Source organism: Enhydra lutris, unplaced genomic scaffold (genome assembly GCF_002288905.1).
Source record: "Enhydra lutris kenyoni isolate GAN:26980312 unplaced genomic scaffold, ASM228890v2 scaffoldscaffold2, whole genome shotgun sequence".
In the NCBI taxonomy this organism is placed as follows: Eukaryota; Metazoa; Chordata; class Mammalia; order Carnivora; family Mustelidae; genus Enhydra; species Enhydra lutris.
The window spans coordinates 52,319,923-52,343,750 of record NW_019154086.1 but is presented as its reverse complement, the minus strand read 5'-3'; the positions used below and the strand labels follow the sequence as shown (position 1 = coordinate 52,343,750).

Below are 23,828 nucleotides of genomic sequence, written 5' to 3'. Positions count from 1 at the left end.
GTTAACACCAGCTTCCTTGCCAAGAGGAAAGTGATGTACATTGCTGGGTGAAAACAAATTCTCTCTTGAATTTTAGTTGGCCGCCTTTGACAACATAGCTACATGCAAATGAGAATAGTTTACTTCTCTTCCACTAGTATGCACATAAATGTAAACTCCATTTTGCATTTAGTGAGATGTTTACAGATATTATGCCAACCATGATGGAAAATTTACATCACTGGGGCAAATGTAGTCTTTGGAAGAGAAATATTTTAAGTACGTAAGAAAGAAGAAGGCTTCCTGAACGGAATTTGAGTTTCTTAATTTAAGGTCCTATCTCATCATTTTTGCGGTACATTTAACATTTGTCTCCAAAATGTTAATAGTTTTTATAGGTTAGATATAGCACTGCACTTATATTCTTTAAAAAAAAAAATGATAGTTACTGGTAACCAAGAATAAATTCAGGCTAAAAACTTATGAAGATGGAGAGAAAAATAAGGTCATGGTTAATCCCATGGAACTTGGTCCACAAAAAATTCCTCTTAAATAAGTAATTACGAAATAGAAAAAAATGGGGCTCCGTATCTTTCCAAATGAAGGATAGCTCTTTTTTTTTTTAAACCAAATCCAGTACTTTTCTTCCTTTTAAGTTTAAACCATTATTCTAGATTTGTCTTATAATACATACAATATTGTAAATATAGCATCTGTAAAGATAAGATTAAAAAAAATACATACACATATATATTATTTTTCCACAAATAATTCAAGGCCTGCAAAAAACAAAAGGAGAGATCCTGGGAGACAAGCCAATAGAAACAGTCAAACCACAACCAACCTGGGGATGGAAACTGTTACTCTGGAGTAATTAAGAAGCTAACAACTTGATAGGTAATAACTCAGAAATAATTTCATGCTGAGGAGTTTAGTTTTTGTGTGCAAAGGAGGTAAGTCCATTTTTGGAGGAGAAACAGATTTGTGTTTCTCTCTCCAAGAACATGAAAATCACGAGTACTTTTACAAGGTCTCTATGAATAGCCCCAGTTGACTGAATATGTCATAAAAAAAATGCCCATGGCAAGGGAGAAGTCTGTCTGACTTGGAAGAGAAGGCAAAGGTCAATAGGACAATTCTTCCCCAACAGAAAACACAATTTCCCCCTAAGCCTTAGTTGTTTTAGGGCAGAGGGATTTTATGTCTCAAAACAAGTAAGGCTGTTCCTCCAACAAGGCAACACCTTCTGATGAACAATTGCACAGAAGATGTAATTCTGCGGTTGTAAAACCTAGGATAGTTCTCATTCTTCAGGAAGTGCCCTTGGTCAAGTCATTTCTGTTTTCATTAACTGAAGGTCGGTTCTAAGGATTTTGTTTTATGAATGGTGGAGTTTCGTTTTTACATACAGAGGACATTAAATATGTTAGCCATTCAGATTAACTGATGAATTTCACTCCTCTCAGAGTATTATTTCCAACCAGCTGGTTCTTTTCAATGCAGGGTTTCAAGTTTTGATTACCAATGGAAAAGATCCTTGAAGGGATTTAGAGCAATACGATGAACTGAATTCCAAGAAGTCCCTTGTTCAGACTCAATTTCTTGGTGTCAGTCCTCTGGCTGCTACCTTTTTCCTGACCTTTCTCCAAATTATGTTCTCCTCCATTCTTCACATTGCTTAGAGACATTCTCAAACCTAGGAGATTTCTGGGGCCAATGTTTGCTCTGAAACAGGAGCCAGGACAGTTTTTTTTAAATCCCCAGATCCTGTCAGAGATATATGCAAACACCACAATATTCAATGTATGTTTAATTATGTTTAATATATGGTCCAGTATATTAAAACTCAGGGAACAAATGGTACTGACAAGGCAGACATTCCTTTCAGTGGAGAATCTCCTTCCATAAAATCAAGACCTTGTCGTTATGATAGGGTGGAGACAATACGAAATGTAGGTGTATGATTAAGATATGTCACATGCCACAAGGATCTGTTCCTGAAACTGATACTAAACCAAATTAACTCCTGCTACTTTTCTTTTCTTATATATCTTTAAATTTGCATGCATTCCTCTAAAGCTTCCACCTAAGGATGTGACTGGCTCTTCAATATGTGGGGAACACTTATCATCCATGATGATAAACTTTTATTCCTGTACTAAGACCAAAATGTTAGAGAAACCCCGATTGTCAATACATTGATGCTGGATAGGAATATGGCTCACCTTCCCTATATTTTAGAAGCTATTTTCTGGGATAAGAATTTCTGTACTATGCGAGGATCTGCCACAAATACTCTTATCCATCCCCAAGCCCAATTTGCCCTTCTGTTTCATGTCTAAACTGCAAAATCATAAAAGAAGGCTGGTGATAAGCTTTCCAAAATGAACAATAGAATCCCCTAGAACAGATTTAAAATGTTGCTTATCAAAGAGATCATTACCTTCAAAGACAAGGTTCATTGCAAAGAGCCTTCAATTAGTAAATCCTATCAGAAATTTCAGGTCCTTCCATCCTTCCTTCCTTCCCTCTTTTCCTCTTTTTCCTTCGCTTCCTCTCTTCCTTTCTCTCTTCCTTCCTTTTTCTATTTGCAGCTAGGAAGTTTCCTGTTTTATATTTGGTGACAACTATTTTTCAGGTTCCGTAACTAGAGGAGGTACCATATTTGGCTCTTCTGAAATACATTTAATTATGACCTCAATAATAATCCTCTGTCTTTTCATAAACCAAACCACTTCCAATACCTCCTATAGTTTAAGTGAAAGCAATGGTTATTTCCCTGACAAAGATATCTACAGACAGAGAGCCAGCTCTCTCTGCAAGATCTTTCCTAAGAAAATCCTGGTGTTGCAGCGATACCAAGCTTTGTGGTATGCATACAACTTCTACCTAAGTTATTACAAGTTTCCCAGTTCTTTTGATGAAGAAACTAACTCCCATTTCAGATGACTCTTGTCAATGTAAACTTAGACATCGTATCCCCCACAGTATCTTTTTCAGGAATCAGAAGCCAAAAGTGAGCAGGGAAGGTGGAATATATTCCAGCAGCCTGGCCTAGGATAATGACGGACCACTACAACAATGGTGCTGCAAACATTACCAGTGGAGCAAAAAAGAGATCGTGCAGGCCACCAAATAAAGTATTAGCTTACAACACCAGGACAAATATCTGCAAAGGAGCACAAGGAATGGATTCCTTCTTGTTATGGTCAATGCTTTGTCTAGAGCTCTGCCAACATCTCTACAAGATGAGTAGGGACCTGTGCATCTGTCTATTTTTCCTGCCTTGCTCACTCTCCCTAGGTTTTATCTGAAATAGGAAACAATCTCTGCTCAAGGGAATCCACGGGCCAAATGCAGTGTTATTTGAAGATCAGGGAAGGGGCATTACAGGGCTGCTTCGGATCTCCATGTGGCTCATCATCCTTTCATGAGTTAACACTTGGAGACCTTCCTGGTTCTTGGGATTTACTCAACACGTGCTACTCACTCCTGCAGCGAGCCTGCAAAAAGCCAGGAAATACATGAATTCCTCAGACTCAGGAAACAAGAGTGAAATCAGAAATCTCTCCTAGGTCACCTCATTGACGTCACTGATTCTTTCTACTGTTTGCTCACCCCATCAATAGTAGGCACTTTCATTTACAGTGATATTCTGAGTGACTCTTGACTGGGTTCTGATGATTGGACTAGGAGGAATATGAGGTTCTGCCCTTAGAAGGGGCACAGCTTGGTGTTGATACACACTAATGTCATGTGACAGCCATGGGGGAGGGTGGGGAGCCCTGCTCCATGCCTCCTTCCCCACCATGTCCCCCAGCAACTTGTCACAGCCGCATCTCACGATTACAATGCGGGACAGTATCTACAGCACAATGAGTCTATGTACACATGGACCATTCCCTTGGCATGCTTTAGAGAGAGACACACACACGCTCACACACATGTACACCCACGTGAGAGCGAGAGACTTGAGCACGCGCGCACAGTGGAGAAAATTAAAATGGCACTTCCTAGCATTTGCGGCATGACTAGTGCTGGAGGGTGTAGTAGGGGTGAAGAGAAGCAGCAGCCAGGGGGGAAGAGGGCTGAAAGGGAGTCTCTGGGTTGGATGTGGGGGAGACAGAACACACTGGAGGGGCAAGAGATGGTCTTAAAAGTTGGAAAGATAGTGGAGGCAGGAAAGCCAGGTAAAGGCTCAACACGGGATTCCAGTGTGAATTCCACTGATAGTCTGAAATGGCTATGAGTCAGCTCAAATGAAGAACGAAATAAAAAGATGATGGAAATATAAACATCAAAGGCAAGACCTTATTTTTTTCTTTCCCAACAGATGAAAAAGAATGAAGGAAGGATAAAGTGTGTGTGTGGGGGGTTAATATCCATCTGATACTTCTTCACTGGTCTTATTTTTACAACATCCAGGTGTTCTTAGCATGATGTAGTCTTTATATAGTATACATTTGCTTCGCTATACACGTATCCTTGTAGAACTTTTCCCACCCTGACTTATAGTTTAGTTTTTATTGATGGACTTTAAAATGGTTTTAAGTTATTTTCTTCTTTGTTTTCTTATTTCCCCCTTCATTTATAAACACACAAAGTTGTAAAATAAACAGTCTCCCCCCATCTTGCTCGCTCTCTCTCTGTGTATCCTGTGTGACGCATTTTTGTGTGTTTTTTTAAATTATTTTTAAATTTTTATTCTATTAACATTTGCTGAGAAGGCAGAGCAGAGACGCTGCCAGCAGCCACAGTGGTACGGCCAGACTGATGGATCCATTTATTCCTCTCACCGACCCAGGCCCTGCAATGCAAAAGAGAGAGAAAAGAGAATAATTACATCCAGACTCCCTCTACGTCACAGGTGACAGCTCACAGTATTGGAGGTGAGAATGTGCCATGTACCAGCACCTTGAAGTCAGTGCGCTATGTACAGCCCAAGAAGGGCTCCCCATCTTTCCTAAATCCTTCTCCTTGAGTTGTAAGTATCTCAGGGGGTATCGGTGGTTGAACACTTCTGAATAGGAAATGCTCTTGCTGGAGAAAGCTATCACTGATGTGTCTGCTGGAGCAGCGGGGTCCTCTTCACCCAACCTCCTCTCGCACACTCTGCTCTGAATGGCACTGTGACGCCGGCCCCCGTTAAGATGCCAAACATCGGTGAGGGTTCTTCAGCCCCAAGACATGGGCTCTTCCAGCTGATTCATCCCAGTATCTCCATCAATAAAACATGGGACCAATCTGAACCTCTCATTCCTCAGGGGGAAGTGGTAATTATTTATTTGTTAATGGGAAGGGGAATTGTTTCCAAGGAACATTATGGCTGAATGCACCTTAGCCGCGAGGTAGGAAAATAAGCCCACTCCTTGTAGAGTCTTAAGAGACATCAGGGGATCATCTGATCCAAACTCTTCATGTTTAAGGATCATGTTAAAGGATCATGATCCTTTAAGGATCAAAAGCCAAGGTGGCAGGACCAACAACAACAACAAAGACAACCAAACCTAGAGAGTTTAAGGGGCAGGTCCAAACCAGAAGCAGAACTGAGACTTGAACCTGCCCAGAATTTACCCTGGAGTGGCAGCCTCTGTGTTTCCCACCGCCACCTCAGTTTTCCCAAAGCGGACACGATTTGGAGTGTGTGGGTGTGGATCTAAGGGGGAGACTGGAATGGGGAGGAAAGCGGAGAAGGCATTTGTGTGTTGACAGAAAGCAGAGAATTGGGGCAGAAAATATAGGCCCCAAGAGCTTGTCTCCTATGCTTTGTTTGCTCCATTTTCTCCTTCTGTATACTTCTGTTCATATAGATCTATTACAAGAAGAAAATGTTAGTGTTTTTCACAACAAAGATTTTTAGATTTAAAACTGTATGCTTAAACAATGATGTTCAAAAAAGAAATAAATGTGACTAATTAAGGGTCACTTCGCAGTTTTGCACGTATATGCAGATCAATGTGTGTGAATTAATCTGCGAGTGTGTGTGTGTGTGTGTGTGTGTGTGCGCGCCCATGTGTGTTTAAACCTACGATGGTCCTCTGACAGGCGAATGTTTCCAAAAGTATCTACAAATATATCGGATCAGAGGTCAAATAACAGGGAAAATGCTGAATTCGAGAATGTCCTCCTAATCTGTGTTTTATGTAAATAATGGCAACAATAACTAAATAAAACCAATACTTACACAGCACTTACTATAAGGTACTGTTACAGATAATTTACACATGTAAGCATATAACCATGCTATGAGACAGGTATTATAAATGAACCCTTTTTTACACTGAGCTAGTAAGAGGCATTGCACACACTTACACAGCTAGTGCACAGAGGAGCTGGGGTTTTGACACAGGCGGCTGGTTCCAGTCTTTGCCTGTCACCACTACACAGTGAAGTTACACAGTGAAGGAGGGAAATGTTCAGCAAATGAATTTTGGGTGTTTTTAAAACAATAGCCATAACAAACAAAACACAACGTGGAGGCAACCATTACCTTTTAAAACAATTTTCAATAGAATATGTTTTACTAGAATGTCTCCTTGAGAAAATTAAAAATATTACTTGCTCTAAAAATATGAATGAATATATACAAATTTTGAACAGTATAGTTATGGTAAAAAATGAACTTCATTATCTGGAAAGCTACGAAGATATAGAGTAAACAATTCAAATATCCAATCGGTCAATTCTTTAAGTTTCTGAATGGCTACAGGATTGTATTAATAAAGGACACTTCTGCTACCTTCGGGTTCATGCCTTTCGTGAAGAATTTAGGTTCAAGAAGATCATGTATCCTGCGTAAAGCACCTAATGGGAACTGGTGACTAAGCAATAGTGTACAGGTGTTCAAAGTCTCAGCTCCATGCCTTTCGTAGCCCTTCACCACCATTCTTTTTGGCCTTCGGGACGTTTAAGTTCCTTCAATGGCAACTCCCCAGGGCTTCTGGCCAGATGGTAATACATTTCCCTATCATTTTAATTCCTCTGAATGCTTTAAATGGCATTCATTTGGATTAGTGGGTCAGGACAGCTTCCAAAACAGCAAAAAGACTAAACACACACAGGACCAAGCAAAAATTTTTGTTTTGCCCTAGGGATAGTGTGAAATAGAAGGGTTTTCCAAAGAGTCTACTTTTGCCTATATCCTTAATCTCATTTTTTAGTGCTGGGATAGGCTAGATTATCTCTCAGACATCTTGGAGTTGAGTGGTACCTGGGGAAGTCTAAAAGTCTAAAAAACCTAGTCTTTTATGTGAAGGGCAATAAATATTTGAGAAAGCAGAAATTCCGTCATTGAAAAATACCATATATATATATATGTATAAAAACATGTTCACATATATTTTTGCTAGTGTATGTGCACACATATATTTGCAGATACAAAGAGAAGTAGATATGTTATATGTATGCATACTCATATATATGATATATGCATTGACATACCGTACAGACATATTATTGGTCTTTTAATAGACATAATTGAGAATTAACTGTTACTTTCACATGCTGGTTTATGATATGTATAGGGAATCCCAGTACTCTGCTAATAATCTTAATTTTATCCTTAGTAGAACTATTATTATATATTTGAAATGCATCTCATAGATCTGTTAAGAGTATCTTCTCTTCTATCAATTATTATTTATTAAGTGCTCTCATATAGCTATTTGATGTGCTTATATGACTTGCTCTTTTCATAATTGGTTTTGAGAGTAAATAAATAGCTTGAAAAAAATGCAAGGGTAAATGAATGATAGTTGGAGAATCATCACAAGTGTGTATGCAATTATAGATATATATGACTGCATAGGAGACTACTTCAGTTAATGGCTATTTCAGGGAAGAATAATCAGCAAAATCATTAATTACGTTTTAGCTCATAGTTATGAAATTTCTGCTTATTTGTGGAAATGCAAATGATAAATCTTATTTCCCACACCAGATGGCCAGGCTCAGCAAGTGCTTTTATATACTGACAGATATAATGAAAGCAAGAGTCTGTAAACATAAATTAGCCTTAAGAATAGATAGGCAAATAGAACCACAATTCAAGAATTGCTACATTTTTCATACAACAGACAAAAATCATATCTTGGCATTTAGCCATATTCTATATGTGTTTATGTGTGTGTGTGCACACTTACATGTGTGGTATCTAGTAAACATTCAATAAATGGTAGCATCATCATCATTGCTATTAACTACAGAAGGCTGGATTATAGAAAGACATGAAATACTCCTGAATCAGAGGCGATGCCTTTGTGAATTGGGTCAAGGCATTTGAAGTTTGACCTGAAGGGGCAAAATTCAGCTGTAGCAAGATTGAGAATCTTGAGTCAACACACCACGTCGAGGTTCTCAACCTCAGGACAGGAGGATAAGTGAGACTCTGTATCAAGGTGAATGCTGGACTGTACTTTGCTACCACAATGCTTTTACAAGGGAATCTGTGATTAAGGACAAAGTTAATAAAGCATCCTGAAATTGCAGGATATGAGAATTTTCGGCCAAGTCTCTACACGAATTCGATGCAGGATGCTCAGTCAATTGGTTGTCTTTCAGTAAAATCTCAAAGAAAGTACAAGGTGATTTTCCAACACCTGCTTTAGAGAGCATGCACTTGGAGACACTTTGTGACTCATTCAAATCTAGCCAATGCACTTCTGTTGCTTCTCCTGAGTACTTAGGGCTTGTTACCTGGATTTTTTACTAGATTTATTCATAATAATCTTTCTTAAACAACAACAACAACACAACATTTGTCACAGCTTCAGCGATCGTCAGGCATTCCTTTCAGCCAGTAAGGAATCAAGGCCAATAATAATTTTATTCTTGTAGTTAGTTGAGCCACACAAGAGAAGAAAGACCTATTGAGTTTAAGTTTGAATTCTTCTTACAATTATTAAGGGCTGACCGAGTGAGTGAAAATAAAACAAAAACTCAAATACAAAATAATTGCTAAGCAAAGAAGAAAAACAATCTCCTAAAATCTCTCTTATAATACCTAGATGGGCAAGCTGAAGTGCTTCCCTGTCCTGGGAAGCCATGTTGAAAGGGAAGTCTGATAAGGTTGACTTTGGCGCCACCTGCTCTCTGTGTTCAGACAGTACAGCTTCCTCGGCGAGAAGGAATTAGGGATTAAAGCCTATATTCTCCAGGCTGGAGCATAGAGGAGGGAATATATTGATGTTTAATTTGAGCAATGTGTCTTAGAATTAAATTTGGGCTCCTCCTACATAATGCTTTTTTTTTTTTTATTGGCAAGGCTGAATTGCACTTTCCTTTCCCCCCCCTCATTATTTATTTGTTTATTTTAAAATTAACATATAATGTATTATGTGCCCCAGGGGTACAGGCCTGTGAATCATCAGGCTTACATACTTCACAGCACTCACCCTAACACATACCCTCCCCAATGTTCACAAACCAACTCCTACATAATTCTTTATGTATTATCTCTCCTCTGTATAAAGTGAGTCTTGGATAAGCCTAATTATTCTCACGGTAAAGTCCATCACATCTTCCCCATCAAAGCAACATTAAATATTTTGGCATACAAAATTTTGAAATTTTAGGCCAATACTTAGAATTCCTTTGGGTGACACTAGGAATTTATCTTGGTGGTCTTTGAAATAAAACCCTATGCCCTCTTTCTCCAAAACCCTAAGGTATCATATGTTCCACTAATACTAGCCACTTAAAATTCACATGTAATTGATACTCATGGCATTGGGGAAAGAAGGGCTGAAAGAGACACGAGTTTATACCTTCTTGCCCCAAATGATCTTGGTTCAATGTATGTATTTCTGATGGCTTCATCTCTGCGACCTTCTGAGAAGACTTCCTAGAGTGGGCCATAAACAAGGTGCTGACCCTTTCCAGGGAGTAAGCAACAAAGTGTCCAAATTTCTGTGGCTGCTGGTCACTGGTAGGGTGTAAATCCCACAAGAAAAGTTTTCACAATTGAGAATGACCTTGGTTGTCTCATCCCCTTTGAGGCCAACAGAAGAAAACATCTTCATATGAGACCAATCCAAGTGAGTGGCCATGAGGACTTAAGGAGGCTGCTGTCTGTCCATGAAGGTTCCTCTGTAGCTTTAGTCTGGGGACAGACACTGTTAAGGATTTCTGCTGGACTTGTAAAGAGGGCACTTCAGAATTGGTAATTGTTTGCATCGAAGGTTCCAGTTCATAAAGCTTTCACCTGAACTGCATTGTCTTTGTAGGGAGATGTGGGTGATTACTGGGTCACAAGGCTGATGGAGGCATGTGGTGCTATTTCTGGGAGACCCCAGCAGCTGGGTGTGCCATAAAAAGGGGAGGTTATAGGAAGACCTGGGAGAACACTGAGACAAGGAGAATATTAACTGTTCAAGTGCTTCATTTTAGGAGATGCTACTCTTACTCCTTTTAGCAATATATCTACTTTAATAACCAACTAAGGACAGCAAGTAGGCTCTCTGTCTCTGATGAGAGCCTGGTCACTGGGCAGCGAACACTGCCAAAAGTGCAGCTCTGCAAGAATTAACCATGGCCGCTTGGGATATGGAAAGTGGGAGGGGGGATAACTTGTTCAGTTCCAGAGATTTAAAAATGAACAGCTGTCAAAAATGATATAGGGTCATGGGTTGGATCAGGGCTTTTTGTGGCTGAGAAAGTTCACAGTCTGGGAAACATAGTGGCACATATGTTGTGGAAATTATTACCACAAATTATTGAGATGAAATAAACTCAAGTGTATAAGACTCTAATATATGGCTAAGAAATCTTAATTTTAACATACAGTAGGTAATCAGAAATAAGAACCATACCTTTTTGCTTGAAGTGCACGGTGGTGCCAATTTCTAAAAAAGAAACATTTAGCAAAAGAAAAAACAGATAAAAATTTTTTATCAATTGAGAATATGCACAAAGGTAATCTGGTACTCTCCACTGAAAGGAGAATGGGACAAAAGGTGGAAAGAACATTCTAATAGGAACAAGTACTGGTAGAGAATGAAAGAAAGGCACACGGAAAGAGATTGTTTTGTTGGAACAAATGTTGTGCAGTTGGAGGTGGCAAAAATAATTTCCAACTACAAACACTTGATGTTATATGTTATGTGTATAGACAAGTACAAGGACACTGAGAATGGCATGTAGAAGTACACTTGACTGCAATTTAGTGAAATGATGGAATGTGTCTGGCCTCCAACCCCTCCTGCCATTTTTGCTCCTGGTTTACTCCACTCAAGCCAGGTGACCTTGCTTTTCTCCTAATACACTAAATCCTTTCCAGCTTTATAAGTGGTGCACCTGTTGTTTTATGTGCTTGCAATGTTTCTCCCCCAGATCTCTGCATGGCCCACACAGTCCCTTCATTTAGATTTCTACTGCAAGGATACCAACTCAGGAAGGACTTCCCCATCACCTTATCAAAATGGAACCCTAGGTCACTTTCTTTCTTTCTTTTTTTTTAAGATTTTACTTATTTATTTGACAGACAGAGATCACAAGTAGGCAGAGAGGCAGGCAAAGAGAGAGAGGAGGAAGCAGGCTTCCTGCTGAGCAGAGAGCCCGATGTGGGGCTTGATCCCAGGACCCTGAGATCATGACCTGAGCCGAAGGCAGAGGCTTAACCCACTGAGCCACCCCAGGAGCACCGCCCCCCCCTCCCCCGCCGCAGGTCACTTTCTATTCCTTTACCCTGATTTATTAATATTCTTAGCATTTATCACTACATGTATCATTTTAAGAATTTACTTATTTGCTTGGTTAAAGTTTATCTCCTCCATTAAAATATATGTTCCATGAGGGCAGCAAAGGTGTCTGTCTGCTCAACCATTGTATTCTCGTGCCTGGATTAGAGTCTGACATGCAGTATGTGTTCAGTAGATACTTGTTAAATGTATAAATCTCAGGGTTGGAAGAACTCATACTGGTCAAATACCTGAATTCCCTTTTGAGTAACTTTATTAACTAAACAACAATACTGTTAGATCTTTAGAAGTAAATGTGTAAAGTTTCCATAGGATAACACTTTGACTTTCAGGACCAAGTGGATGGTTAGATGTAGGAACCCAAACCATGGCTGTGGGATATGGATTGTCTTCTCCATGGTCAGGACGTGACTTCGCACCCCCTAGTAACACACTTTCACTCAGGAAGTAAAGTGAAAATTTTACTTTACTTCCTGAGTGAAGTACTGAACTCTGAAGCTAAAGAGAACTTTTTGAATTGGATAGCTGGTTACCTCATTTTCCAGATTGAAACTTGTTCAATGCTTTCTTTTGTCTTCCAGGGTAAGGACCCAGATCCTACTCCCTCATCTCTCCAGCCTCATCAATGTGTCTCATCTCTGCACCCCAGCCCACAAAATTTCCTTCATTCTCCTAGGGATCATGTTTTTTGTGGTAGTTGTAGGGCCGATGGCCCAATGTTATCACTACTAGTAACCCCACTCCTCCTTCAGGAAGTCAGGGGAGACTTTCTCAGTCTCCTTAGTAAGATGAAGTCCCTTTATTATAAGCTCTGCTCGCTTTCATGACACTCATCTCAGTTTTAATTTTAAATTCCTTTGTCTGAGGTTTTGATTAATGCTTGTCTTCGCTCCTGGACTATGAGTGCCGAGGAAGTGAGTGCTGTCTCTACTCCTGTTCCTCCTTGTAGTACAGCCAATGCACGAAGGCACTCTGAAAGCACAATGGGCCAGAGAAGATTTAGAATCGCTGAAATATGAGAAAAATAAATACAGGCCAAGCATCCTCCCAACAGAGCCTGAGACGGTTAAAACAACAGAGAGCCTAAGTAGCTTACGTATAATCTGATGTAGCACAAAGGGCTCAGACCTTCAGAATCAGGTCTACAAAATTTCTGAGGTTCAGTGCAGTCTATTTCCTTCACAAATTTTCCATTTATCTCTCCAAAGGAGGTCACAAGAAGAAGCCCTCCAACAGCGCGCCATTTTCGGCTATTCTTATGATGGCTATAAGAGGGCACAATTTTCCTAGAGTCTGACGTTTTGAAAATGTTTGGCTACAATTCAGCAGCCAGGCTGCTCCTAACAGACAGCTGTAGCTACAAGTAAGGACAGTCTGCCTAAACTAGTCTGATGTGGGATGGGGGGATCCCAGTGTGAATGCTCTTTTGTAGGATGCTTGCTGGTGGTCCTCTAGAGGCACTTCTGAAGATACTCAAAGCCACTGGCACCTGTCTGTCTGTCTTTGAAGAGTTAGTCTGTTCTTTGCACAAGTACTGAAGTCTTCTGTGTGGAAGCCCATACAGAAGGATGCAGTGAGAATTCTGCTCCTCTCCTAGCAGAAGCCAGAAACCAATGTCACTCTTACCCCAGAAGTGAAGCCAGATTCCATCAGGATATAAAACACTGTTTTGTTTATCAAACAACTCTACCTATTGACTATGCTGACCATGTGACTACTGATGTTTCAACTGTATATAAAAAACACACGGCCACTTTCGTGATACTGACTCTGACTACTTTTCTTTGAAATGAATATGTTGCCTTAAAAATTGTGGAAAAGGCACCGTCGAGAATGTACTTAGCTTAGTATGATCAGTTACCCAGGGTCGCACAGAGTAAAGCTGAGACTGAAATTTAGGGCTCTCACTTCTCCAACTAGAACCCTGTCCACTATCCTACAATGCCCCTCTGGTGTTTTTATTAAAGCAAGGCTAGGTCACTGTAGCCAGTATAACTCTAGGGTTCTCAATGGGATATTTCAATGATTCAGTATCAGCTGGGGACAGTTAGGCTCTACTCTTGTGCAAAAGGCAACTGCCCTTCTTTATTTGGTCAAGCCTTTCAATTTATCATTCTTTGGAATTTGTAAGGATGCTACAAGGTCATGGAATGATTTCTTTTTCACCCAAAAAAGCTTAGATCCCTAAAGGGACCATCTTCATGTCAAGAATACTTGGTTTGCCTTGCTCCATCCCTGAACCACAGGTCTCATGGGAATAATTCCAAGCAAGTGTTCAGGAACCTGGGTAGGCAGGAAGACCTGCTTAAGCTAGAAAATACCACTTAACTTCTCTTTGCCTTAGCTTCATTATCTTTAAAATACATGTAATCAACACACTCCTGAAAAATTTGTGGTACTGGTTAGATAAACTAATTATCATGCTGTACTTAGAATGCTGTTAGATACACAGTTAAGTGCTCAATGCATGAGTCATTATTATCAGATTTGGGTTAAAATCCCCTCTACAGAGGACTTTCAGTGAAAGTTTGGTGGAAAAGAGAAAAATATATCTTAACACATAAGCTATGGAAGTGCGGATCCAAAGAATAATAATAATGAAAAAAAAAATCTACTGCAGCAGTAAGGATGAATGAAACATTAAGAGATGTTAGCACACCCAAGTGTAGGGCAGCAGACTGACCAGGTAGCATTTTGGTCAGGGGAAAACCAGCAATAAGCCCGGGTTAACCAGTCAGTGATGCAGGCCTGGATTAAGAGTCTACATGTCTAAATATTTCTCTTAGGGAATAGAAACTCCCCTACTAATGAATTAAAAAGAGTTCATTAAAAGAAGGATTTTAGGGGTGCCTGGGTGGCTCAGTGGGTTAAAGCCTCTGCCTTCAGCTCAGGTCATGGTCCCATGGTCCTGGGATCGAGTCCTGCATCGGGCTCTCTGCTCAGCGGGGAACCTGCTTCCTCCTCTCTCTCTCTGCCTGCCTCTCTGCCTACTTGTGATTTCTGTCAAATAAATAAATAAAATCTTTTAAAAAAATTAAAAAAAAGAAGGATTTTAAAACATTGCCCAAGTATTATAGTCTATGAAAAATATAGCACAAGAACCAGATAAAAAATATGCATACCTTTAAAAGCAAATGAGGTTACGAGTTAGATTTTAGGAGCCCTCCCTATTGCAATAAATAAACCGGCTTGTGAAATACTAATGATTTTTTCTTTCTTTTTTTAAATTCAGGTTAGCTAACATACAGTGCAGCCCTGGGGTTTCAGGAGCAGAACCAGGGATTCATCACCAACGTACCACACCCAGTGCTCATCCCAACAGGTGTGTGCTTTAATGCCCATCACCTATCTAGCCCACCCCCCACCCCCCTCTCCTCTAGCAACTCTCAGTTTGTTCTCTACAATTAAGATTCTCTTACGGTTTGCCTCCCTCTCTGTCTTTATCTTATTTTTCCTTCCCTTCTCCTATGTTCATCAATTTTGTTTCTTAAATTCCACATATGAGTGAAATCATGATCGTTGTCTTTCTCTGACTGACTACACTTAGCATAATACTCTCTAGTTCCATCCATGTCGTTGAAAATGGCAAGATTTCATTCTCTTTGATTGAAACACTAATTAGTGATCTTAAGACTTGGAATTCCATTTATCTTTAGGGAAACAAAACAGAGTGCTTATTTTGTACTATTATTTCCTATTCATCCTCTTCTGTTGGAATAGACCATTCTGTTTGGAGAAGCAAAACCCTGAATGTTTTGAGCCCGGCTGGCATTTTGAAAACTTGGTTGTGTGCTGCCATCTTGTGGTAATACAAAGACATGTTTCTATGTGCTGTCTAAAGGAATTGCCTTTGTCCACCAGGTGGCAATAGTGGGGAAAATAAAAACTTTTTTTTTTCAGTCCCAGCCAGCAAGAAATGTTACATTTCCAAAAGGAGTCTTTCCTATTCTTACAGAAAAGAAAAAAAAAAAATTTTTGTTGTCCTTAAACAACTGAGAAGTATTCTTCCTTTTGTAGTGCTAAGGTGATACCAAATTCTGGAGTAAAACTGACTTGCCAAGGATATGATTTCTGTAGGGATTTCCTGGACACACTCATTAGAATACACTTGACACCTATTATTTTTATATTTCTTAGGTATAAAGGTATAAAAAGTATATGCTTTAGCAAACACATTTAACAAGTAAGCATGGCAGTACGGGTCCAAAGAATAAAAATAAATCTACCATAGCAGTGAACAAAACTTTGGGGGAGTTTAGTACAGAGAAAGTTCTCGAATTCTCTAGAAGCATTATTGCCATATGCTTAGACTTTAGTTTCTCCTGATGGGGTACAAAGAGGCAATGGGGGAAACAATTTAATATCAGAAAAGGCAAGTGTTATGACATATTTATGCTAATCTGTCTTTGACTTTTAACTTTCAGATTCTTTATATCCAGCCATGTCAGACAAACCTGCAGCATTGGAGAGAACTGATTCAGCCTCTCAGTTGGCACAGAGCATGTCTTCCTTCTTCACTAGTGTAGTCTCAGCTCACTATTTCTCTAGCACAGAGTAGGTGTCCCACAAATTTGCGAAATGAATGCCCATGCACAGATGAGTGGATGAAGGAATGAACGAAAAGACTGATGGAATCATTTGGTACTTCAACATCTATCCTAGCTAGGATTCTAGGTAGAGGAAGATTCTGTTCTTCTTTTGGAAGCTCATGCCCTAGTGGAAAGGCAAAATTTTTGCTGGGAAATCAGGCATTTGGAGAGCCAAATGGGTTGAAGAAGTCCTTTCATCAGTCCCCAAGTTTGGTCAGGTAGAAAATTTTCTGGGTGGTTGAGCTTTACTTAAGTATATGCTCTGGAGAGGGGTTGCCTGGGTGTCTCAGTTGGTTAAGTGATTGACTCTTGATTTCAGCTCAGGTCATGATCTCAGGGTTGTGAGATTGAGTCCTAAATTGGGTTCTGCACTGGGTATAGGACATGCTTAAGAGTCTCTCCCTCTCCCTCTGCCTTTTACCCCCTCTCTCCCTCTCTAAAAAAAAAGAAAAAATTTTAAAAAAATGAAATAAAAAAGAGAATATCCTCTCAACTAATGAAAACTGAAACCTTAGAAATAGAAACCCAAGCTTGTTTTATTGTTCAAAGACCAGAGGACTTCTTACCTCTCATCTTCCATGATGTGGTGTGATTCATTCTCTCTCTCTCTCTCTCTCTCTCTGCTCAAAAACTGAAGTGAGTGATATGAAAGTGAGAGAGATGTGTCCCTGGAAACTCTATAGAGTTTACAGTTTGGAAAATCTTTTATTGTCCTAGGGAATGTTCAAGTCTATATTTCTGAACAATTTTGTCATTTTGCCTTGTTTGAGTTCTATGTGGTAGAGGAGATGAGGGTCCAACAAATCCATAAAAAGAAGCATTGATTTTCAGTACTCTGACTCTTGACTTTTCACCACTTACCTCAAAGTCCCTGCTTCTAAGTATTTACTCCCAGCCCTGGGGAGGATGTACAGAACTTTGGGGTCTATATCATTTGTGTGGTTGTTCTTGTTCCATGTTTACGTGAACATGAATGACCCACGTTCTAATCTGCCACTGCCATCTGAACAAGGGAATACTCTGTCTTCCATTGCATATGGCACAACTCTTCGTATAAGTCTGGTCATCGGATGTGCCTTAGGTTTTGAAAATAACATGTTAGTTTGAGGACTTAAGATGATTAATTGCACTGTTTCTCCCCCACTCCCCCGCTTCTGGGAGATCTAGTAGGACTGTATGTTCAGAAGAGAGGGAAGGTCCAAATTCAACGGGAGTTTTTACCCTCCAGTTGCCTGGAACAAGTGAGAGAGGTACGGGGTAAAAATCCTTAAGAAACTTAATAAAGGAAATGAGGAAGATTCGACGTGTTGCCTCTTCCTCCTTCACTGATGATGAAGACCTGAAACATAACATTTATAAGGTTCTTTGATGGGAATTTATGTTTTACGTGCTCTGACTTTTATTTATTTATTTTTGTCACAGTTTTGGAAAACAAAACCCTTATTATTATAATGGTTTAAAAGCAGGTTAATTAATTCAATTTTCAAAGCTGTTTTCAAACTTAGAAAGTTATTAATTTCTTTCTTGCAGGTTTCTCCACTCAGAGGCTTTAGGCAACAGCAACTTCTACTTGCAAGTATTATTATTATTGCTTTTTTGACATAGAAAAAGATATGCCTGTGATTTCTGTTTAGGTTGTTAGAGTTTTTTATTTTCTCCACTTACTATATTCATGTTGTATGAACCCTAATGCCTAATACCTCTGGAAAAATGTTCTCTGAGAATCAGTAACCATTCTGGGTGTAGTTCACAGGGGAAAAGCCAAAATAGAGAAATAGGTCTAAACCTTAACCTTAAGGCTATTCCTGCTTTATTTAGTTTTAGTTTTAGTTTTTATTTTTTCTATTGTTGCTGTTCATTTGTTTGTTTTTTAAAAGTAAGCTCTACGCCCTGCATGGGTCTTGAACTCAGGACCCTGAGATCAAGAGTCACATACTTTGTGGACAGAGCCAGTCAGGTGCCCTGATTTTTATTTTCTTAGTTAGTTCATAGGTGGACTATTATCCTAACTACTCAGAGAATTATTTCAAACTGGCTGAGGGAAACCAAGAAGTCTTAGTGTGTCATCAATATTTGAGAAAAGATGTTGGCTTCCTTTAGCTAACTTCAGTCATGAAAGGAATCTTACACTTCCAAATACTTCTAGGGGCTTTTTTCCCCCTTAACAGTTGACCTAAAATGAACTTGACATGTTTGATGCTTTTTAGGAATGAGCTGGAGCCATGAATGATTTAGTCAAATATTTGTCACTATGGGAATGTGGTGATAACTTCTTGTTGAATGAGAGAATAAGCTCACACCAAAATTAATGCTGACATAATTTCTTATTGTGTAATGTGAATAAAATATTTGAAACTCACAGGGACACTTGGGTGGCTCCGTCGGTTATGCGTCTGCTTTCGCTTCAGCTCCTGATCCCAGGAATGACTCGTCCAGGGATCAAGTTCCACATTGGGCTCCCTGCTCAGAGGGAAGTCTGCTTCGCCCTCTGCCCCTTCTCCTGCTTGTGCTCTCTCTCTCTCTCAAATAAATAAATAAAGTCTTTAAAAAAAGATTTGAGACTCACCGTTTATTCTCATGAATTTATGGACCAATCCCCTAGAAACCAAGTCTTCTACAGTAAAAAGCATCAGGAAAAAAATGTTTTTAATGCTCATTTCATTAAAAAGAGACCGACTTATGAAGGGGGAAATAGTAACACACTAATTTAGAGAGAGGATGTAGGCACTCCCACATCTGAAAGGGGGACCTCTCACTGGAAATCCTGTGGGACACAAGGGAAACCTCTGATAGGATGAGTCTGGTTTGACTGGGATTGGGGAGAGCTGCGAATGTGTCTGTCACTGTGGAGACAGCCCTGATCTGGGGCCGGAGGGCTGCTCCTGGGCCTGCCTGGGCTGTAAGCTTGGGCAAGTCACAGAAACACACCCATCCTCAGAAAGGGCCGAAAAAAATAAAGGCTTAGGTGTTTTAACTCGAGTATTTTAAGCTCAAACCTCCAGATGAAACATTTGTTTATGTTATCTCTGAGGAGAGAGATTATATATGATCTTTATTTTCTTCTCTATAGTTTCACATATTTCAAATTCTTCCATAATGAGAATGCGTAATATTTGTTATCAGAATAGAAAAGTATTTAAAAAAAGAAAACAATGCATTTTAAAAACACTCTAACTCTGGGGAAAAGAAAATAATATTTGGCTTTGGGCTGACATCCTTACAAGGAGACTGAAACTTTTTTTCCCTCACTTTTTCAGTTGGCTGGTGTCATAGAGCAAAACCAAACAGAAGCTAAGATAGGTAAGGCCAAGGAACATAGTCTTAACAACAGGAAATGACAACGCAATAAAAAATGTATTATATGGGCTTATGAGGTCCTTCTGACTTCAGGCTTGATATAATTGCACTGTCGAGTAAGCGGGGGTGTGTGATGTGTCTTTAACGGCTGTGGGCTCTGCTCAGTGGTGATGTGAGTTGTTTCAGAAAGTGTAGATTGGCCGAGTACTCCTACCATAAAGAGAGGGCTCCAGTAAGTCTCTTACAGCAAGTCAGCTTTCTCAAATCCTACGGGTTTCTTATTTAGCCTGAGAAATTTAATTTTTAATAATTAATGAATTAAAATGTTAGAGAATGCCCAAGGGCCTAAGTTTAATAAAGGGGTTTCCCTGGGCCACTCCACCTTAAAATACATACAAGATTAGGAAAAAAAAGAAAAAAAAAAAAGATTAGAAAAACTCCAGAAGTAAATTTATTTGAATCAGCTGTCAGTCAGTAAGGTTTTTTGTTTGTTTGTTTGTTTGTTTTTTTAAGGATTTATTTATTTATTTGACACAAAGAGAGTACAAGCACTGGGAGTGCCAGGGAGAGTAGCAGGCTCCCCGCCGAGCAGGAAGCCCTGCTCTGTCCCAGGACACTGGGATCATGACCTGAGCTGAAGGCAAATGCCCATGGAGCCACACAGGCGTCCCAGTCAGTAAGATATTAGGGTCAGACATGCGGTTTCCGTCTTTTGAGAGAAAGACGTGTTTCTGCTCTTGTATCTAGAATGTGCCCTTTGCACCTGTAGGTATAATTCTGGCCTTTTGCCCTTGTGGAATTAAAGACCACTCTTCTCATTTAATAAAGAACTACTTCCCAGCCCCAAATCTACTCAGTTGTTGGTACAAAGTAGATTATATTTTCCGTGTTTAAAAACATACATTTTATGTATATTTTAAAGCCTTTTGTGCCTCCATTTATTTGACTTGCTAAAAAAGGATTAAAAGCACAGGTTTGGGTAGGTCTCTAGAGATTTTCCTTCTTTCTGTTTTTCTTCCTCTCTTTTCATTTCCCAGCCCTGAATTGTGAATTGCAGATCTGTTTTAGAATAGATTTTAGATTTAAATTCTAAGGGATTCAAGACTGTCTTTAATCCATGTAAGGTGTGTTTTCATTTTGTATGTTCCAAAATTTAAAAAAAAAAAATGTTCAGCTACCATAAAACAAGATGATTGGCCTCCAGAATTTGAATGCAGAGATAACGAATTTGTGAGATTTCCTACAGCTTTTTAAGGCTCTTGGAAATTAGAAGATACGGGATTAAAAATGGTGGTATGTTCTGTGTTATCCTTGCACCTGTGTCTATGGCACTAACCCCCACAGCCCAGAACTTGGTAAAGGCAGTTCTGCTTTGGACCTTTCCCAAGTGACTTTGTTACTCAGCATGCCAGGAAGCCTCAGGGATTCATACTCCCGCCGTGTCACTGACTTCAAATACAGCATCGCCACCAGCTTCTGGAGCAGCTCCTTGAAAATACTGATGGGTCCTTACAACCTGACCATTCCTACAACTAAAATTAAAATTTACCATCCAACCTCCCTGATGAGCGACTGAAAGTTTTCTTTGGATGGATGTTCGTCCAGAAAATAGGCTCTCAGCATTTTTTTCCAGAAAATTCATCCAACATAGTGCTACCTAACACCCAGTATGCAGTATCACTACATGTCTGTACAATGAAGCCAACAGATACTTTCTTGTCCTAAGAGGGTAACAGAGGTGGGAATGCAAATTCCCTTACTTTTTTTTTTTTTTTTTAAGATTTTATTAATTTATTTGACAGAGAGATAGAGAGAGAGCACAAGTAGGCAGAGGGGCAGGCAGAGGGAAAGGGAGAAGCAGGCTTTCCACTGAGTAGGGAGCCCGACACAGGCCTCGATCTCAGGACCCTGGGATCATGACCTGAGCCAAAGGCAGCCACTTAACCGAGTGAGCCACCCACGCACCCCAGATTCCCCTACTTTTAACCCCCACTGGTTTATCACATTTCTTTTCTTTTTAAAACAGGCCAGATGCAAAATAGGATAAGTAAGAAACCATTTGGGAAAGAGTGTGTTTTTTCAGATTTTGAAAGTTAATTAGACTTAATTAACTTAATTCAACTCTCTCTGAATTCTAGACTTTGGTATGGACTGGAATGTTTACTCCTCTCTTTTCTCCTTTCTGCCTTTTAAATGTCCTTCCCTGACTGGTCTGGGCTAGCTAAGCTGTCTCTGTCCTGCGCTCCCTGAATACTACACAGGTACCCTAAACTTAGCAAACCTTTTTCGTGCCTGCTTAACACATCATCTGTTACCCCATCTTGTCTGTAAGCTCTATGAGTGCAGAGACTGTGTCTAGCTTGTTTTCCACAGAGACAATACAGTCTTGGTATTCCCAAGATGATGCTCAGAGTTGGCACATAGAAAGTACTAGGGTAGTTGTGTTTTGGAGTAGATGAATGGTGTGATTGACATATTGTGCATTGTAAGGTAAGCTGGGCCAGAAATGAACCTGCACTGCCCACTGAGAATGAAGTCTCTTTCTTGTGTTCCTAATGGTTAGAAATCTCGAGAAAAAGAAAACGTGGACTCTAAAAGAAACTCTACAAAGCAAAAGCAAGTGGAGAGTACATGTAAATACAGAATAAGAAGTCACACTATTAACTGAACTGACTTAGCACGGTTGATTCTCTAAGGGAAGACCGGCCTCCAGTGACTGAGACCGCTCTTTTTCAGCATTGCAACAACGAGCAGCTTTCAATGACGAACTTACCTGTGCTCTGGAACTCCAGGGAGGAAAATAGAACAAACCTCCCACGTTACCCCTCTCTAACTCGCAATTCAACATACAAAGATACCGTGTGATTTCTTCCTTCCTTCCTTCTCTCCTTTTTGTTTTTCTTTCTTCCTGCCTTCCTTCTTTTCTTTCTTTCCTCTCTCTCTCCCCTTCCTTCCTCCCTCCCCCTTTCCCTTTCTCCCTCCCTCCCTTCCTTCCTTCCTCCATCCCCCCCTTTCTTTTTCTTTCTTTCTCCCTTTCTTTCTATAGATGTTTCTGTTCTCCGAACTTTCCCTGCTCCCAAGTCATACAAACTCTACATGTATTATCGAGAAAACATTTTAGAATGGTCAAGCAACTTTCCAACATAGAACATGGCTGGGACTGCTTGGTGCTTTGTGGGCTAAGGAGGATGGGATGGTACACAGAATGGGCAATCAGCCAAGACATAACTCTTTCCTTTTACTACTTTTTTTTTTTTTTCAACCCACGAGATGCTACTGTTGCCCCAAACAATGTCTCTTAGGCAGTTTAGAACGTCATACTGGAACTGCAATTGCAAGGTGAGTGGTTAATTTAGAGCCATTGTTACAAGCATGGGACAGTTAGAGTAGAACTGACTGACAGCTATGATTTATAGTAAAGATACTTTGTTGGTGGTAATGTCTAGGGGTTAAAACACACATATGTGTTACAGAGATGTGGGAAGTGTTTTCTTCTACAATCAGCATAGTAATAAGCAGAACAGTATAGTAAACTATGGTGATGCTTGGCTCCCCAGGGTCCAATTAGGAAGCACGATGAATGACTTGTAAAGTCTCTCCCCCTACTGACTTGTGGTGGATATAAGCTGACAATTCTCAGTGGAGTCCTAGTGAGTGGTCTGCCTACTCCCATCATACATCTGGGTACATATGAACACCTTAAATTGGAATTCCAAACTCATTATGTCATGCTGTGTTCCTCCTTGGCAGGTGTGTTTCTTCACAGCAGTATACAAGGGGAGATGTAAGGTGGGACCACTTAAGCCGATCCCCGCCTCCCCCCGACGGAGGTGCTTGTTTAATTTAATACCTACAAATGACTTGTGATGATGAAAGACCACTGTGAGGACAGAGTGACTGTATAAGGGAAGTTGTTACTAAGGTTAATTTGTATCTTGCCTCTTCAGAAGTAGATGTGTCCTCCAGATAGATGGGATAATGGCTTTGCTTGCATGGCTGCTAACCAGTGTTTAGAAGTGAATGTTATTACTATCAAAACTTTTTCTTTGGTTTCATTTGAAGGATGTCAAAGAAAAAGTATATATGTCGGGTGAGGTGAATATGGTGAAAAATACAGAGTAAAAGAAAATCAAGAAGTACAGAGAGCAGGAATATGAATTTCAGGTAAAATAGAGAGAGCTCAAGGGCAGACTAAAATTCAAGTTTACACTTTGGGGGTTATATGAGGACATTCGTCAGGAGCTGAGACTGTCGAAGTTTGAGTTCC

At 39.9% G+C, this 23,828-nt stretch overlaps 1 protein-coding gene across 2 annotated transcripts in view; it reads right to left on the bottom strand.

The window, feature by feature from the left end:
• Window positions 1-739: 739 nt before the first annotated feature.
• LOC111147017 (limbic system-associated membrane protein) overlaps window positions 740-23,828 on the bottom strand; it is a 651,145-nt gene continuing 628,056 nt past the window's right edge. Inside the window, exons 8-9 of one of the 2 annotated variants that reach the window (XM_022502866.1) lie at window positions 10,788-10,820; window positions 740-4,786 (exon numbers count right to left, since the gene is read on the bottom strand). In XM_022502866.1, the coding sequence (XP_022358574.1) occupies window positions 4,689-4,786; window positions 10,788-10,820 (131 nt within the window). In that variant the 3' untranslated portion in view covers window positions 740-4,688. The remainder of the gene's footprint in view (window positions 4,787-10,787; window positions 10,821-23,828) is intronic. The other variant, XM_022502874.1, reaches the window with a different exon arrangement.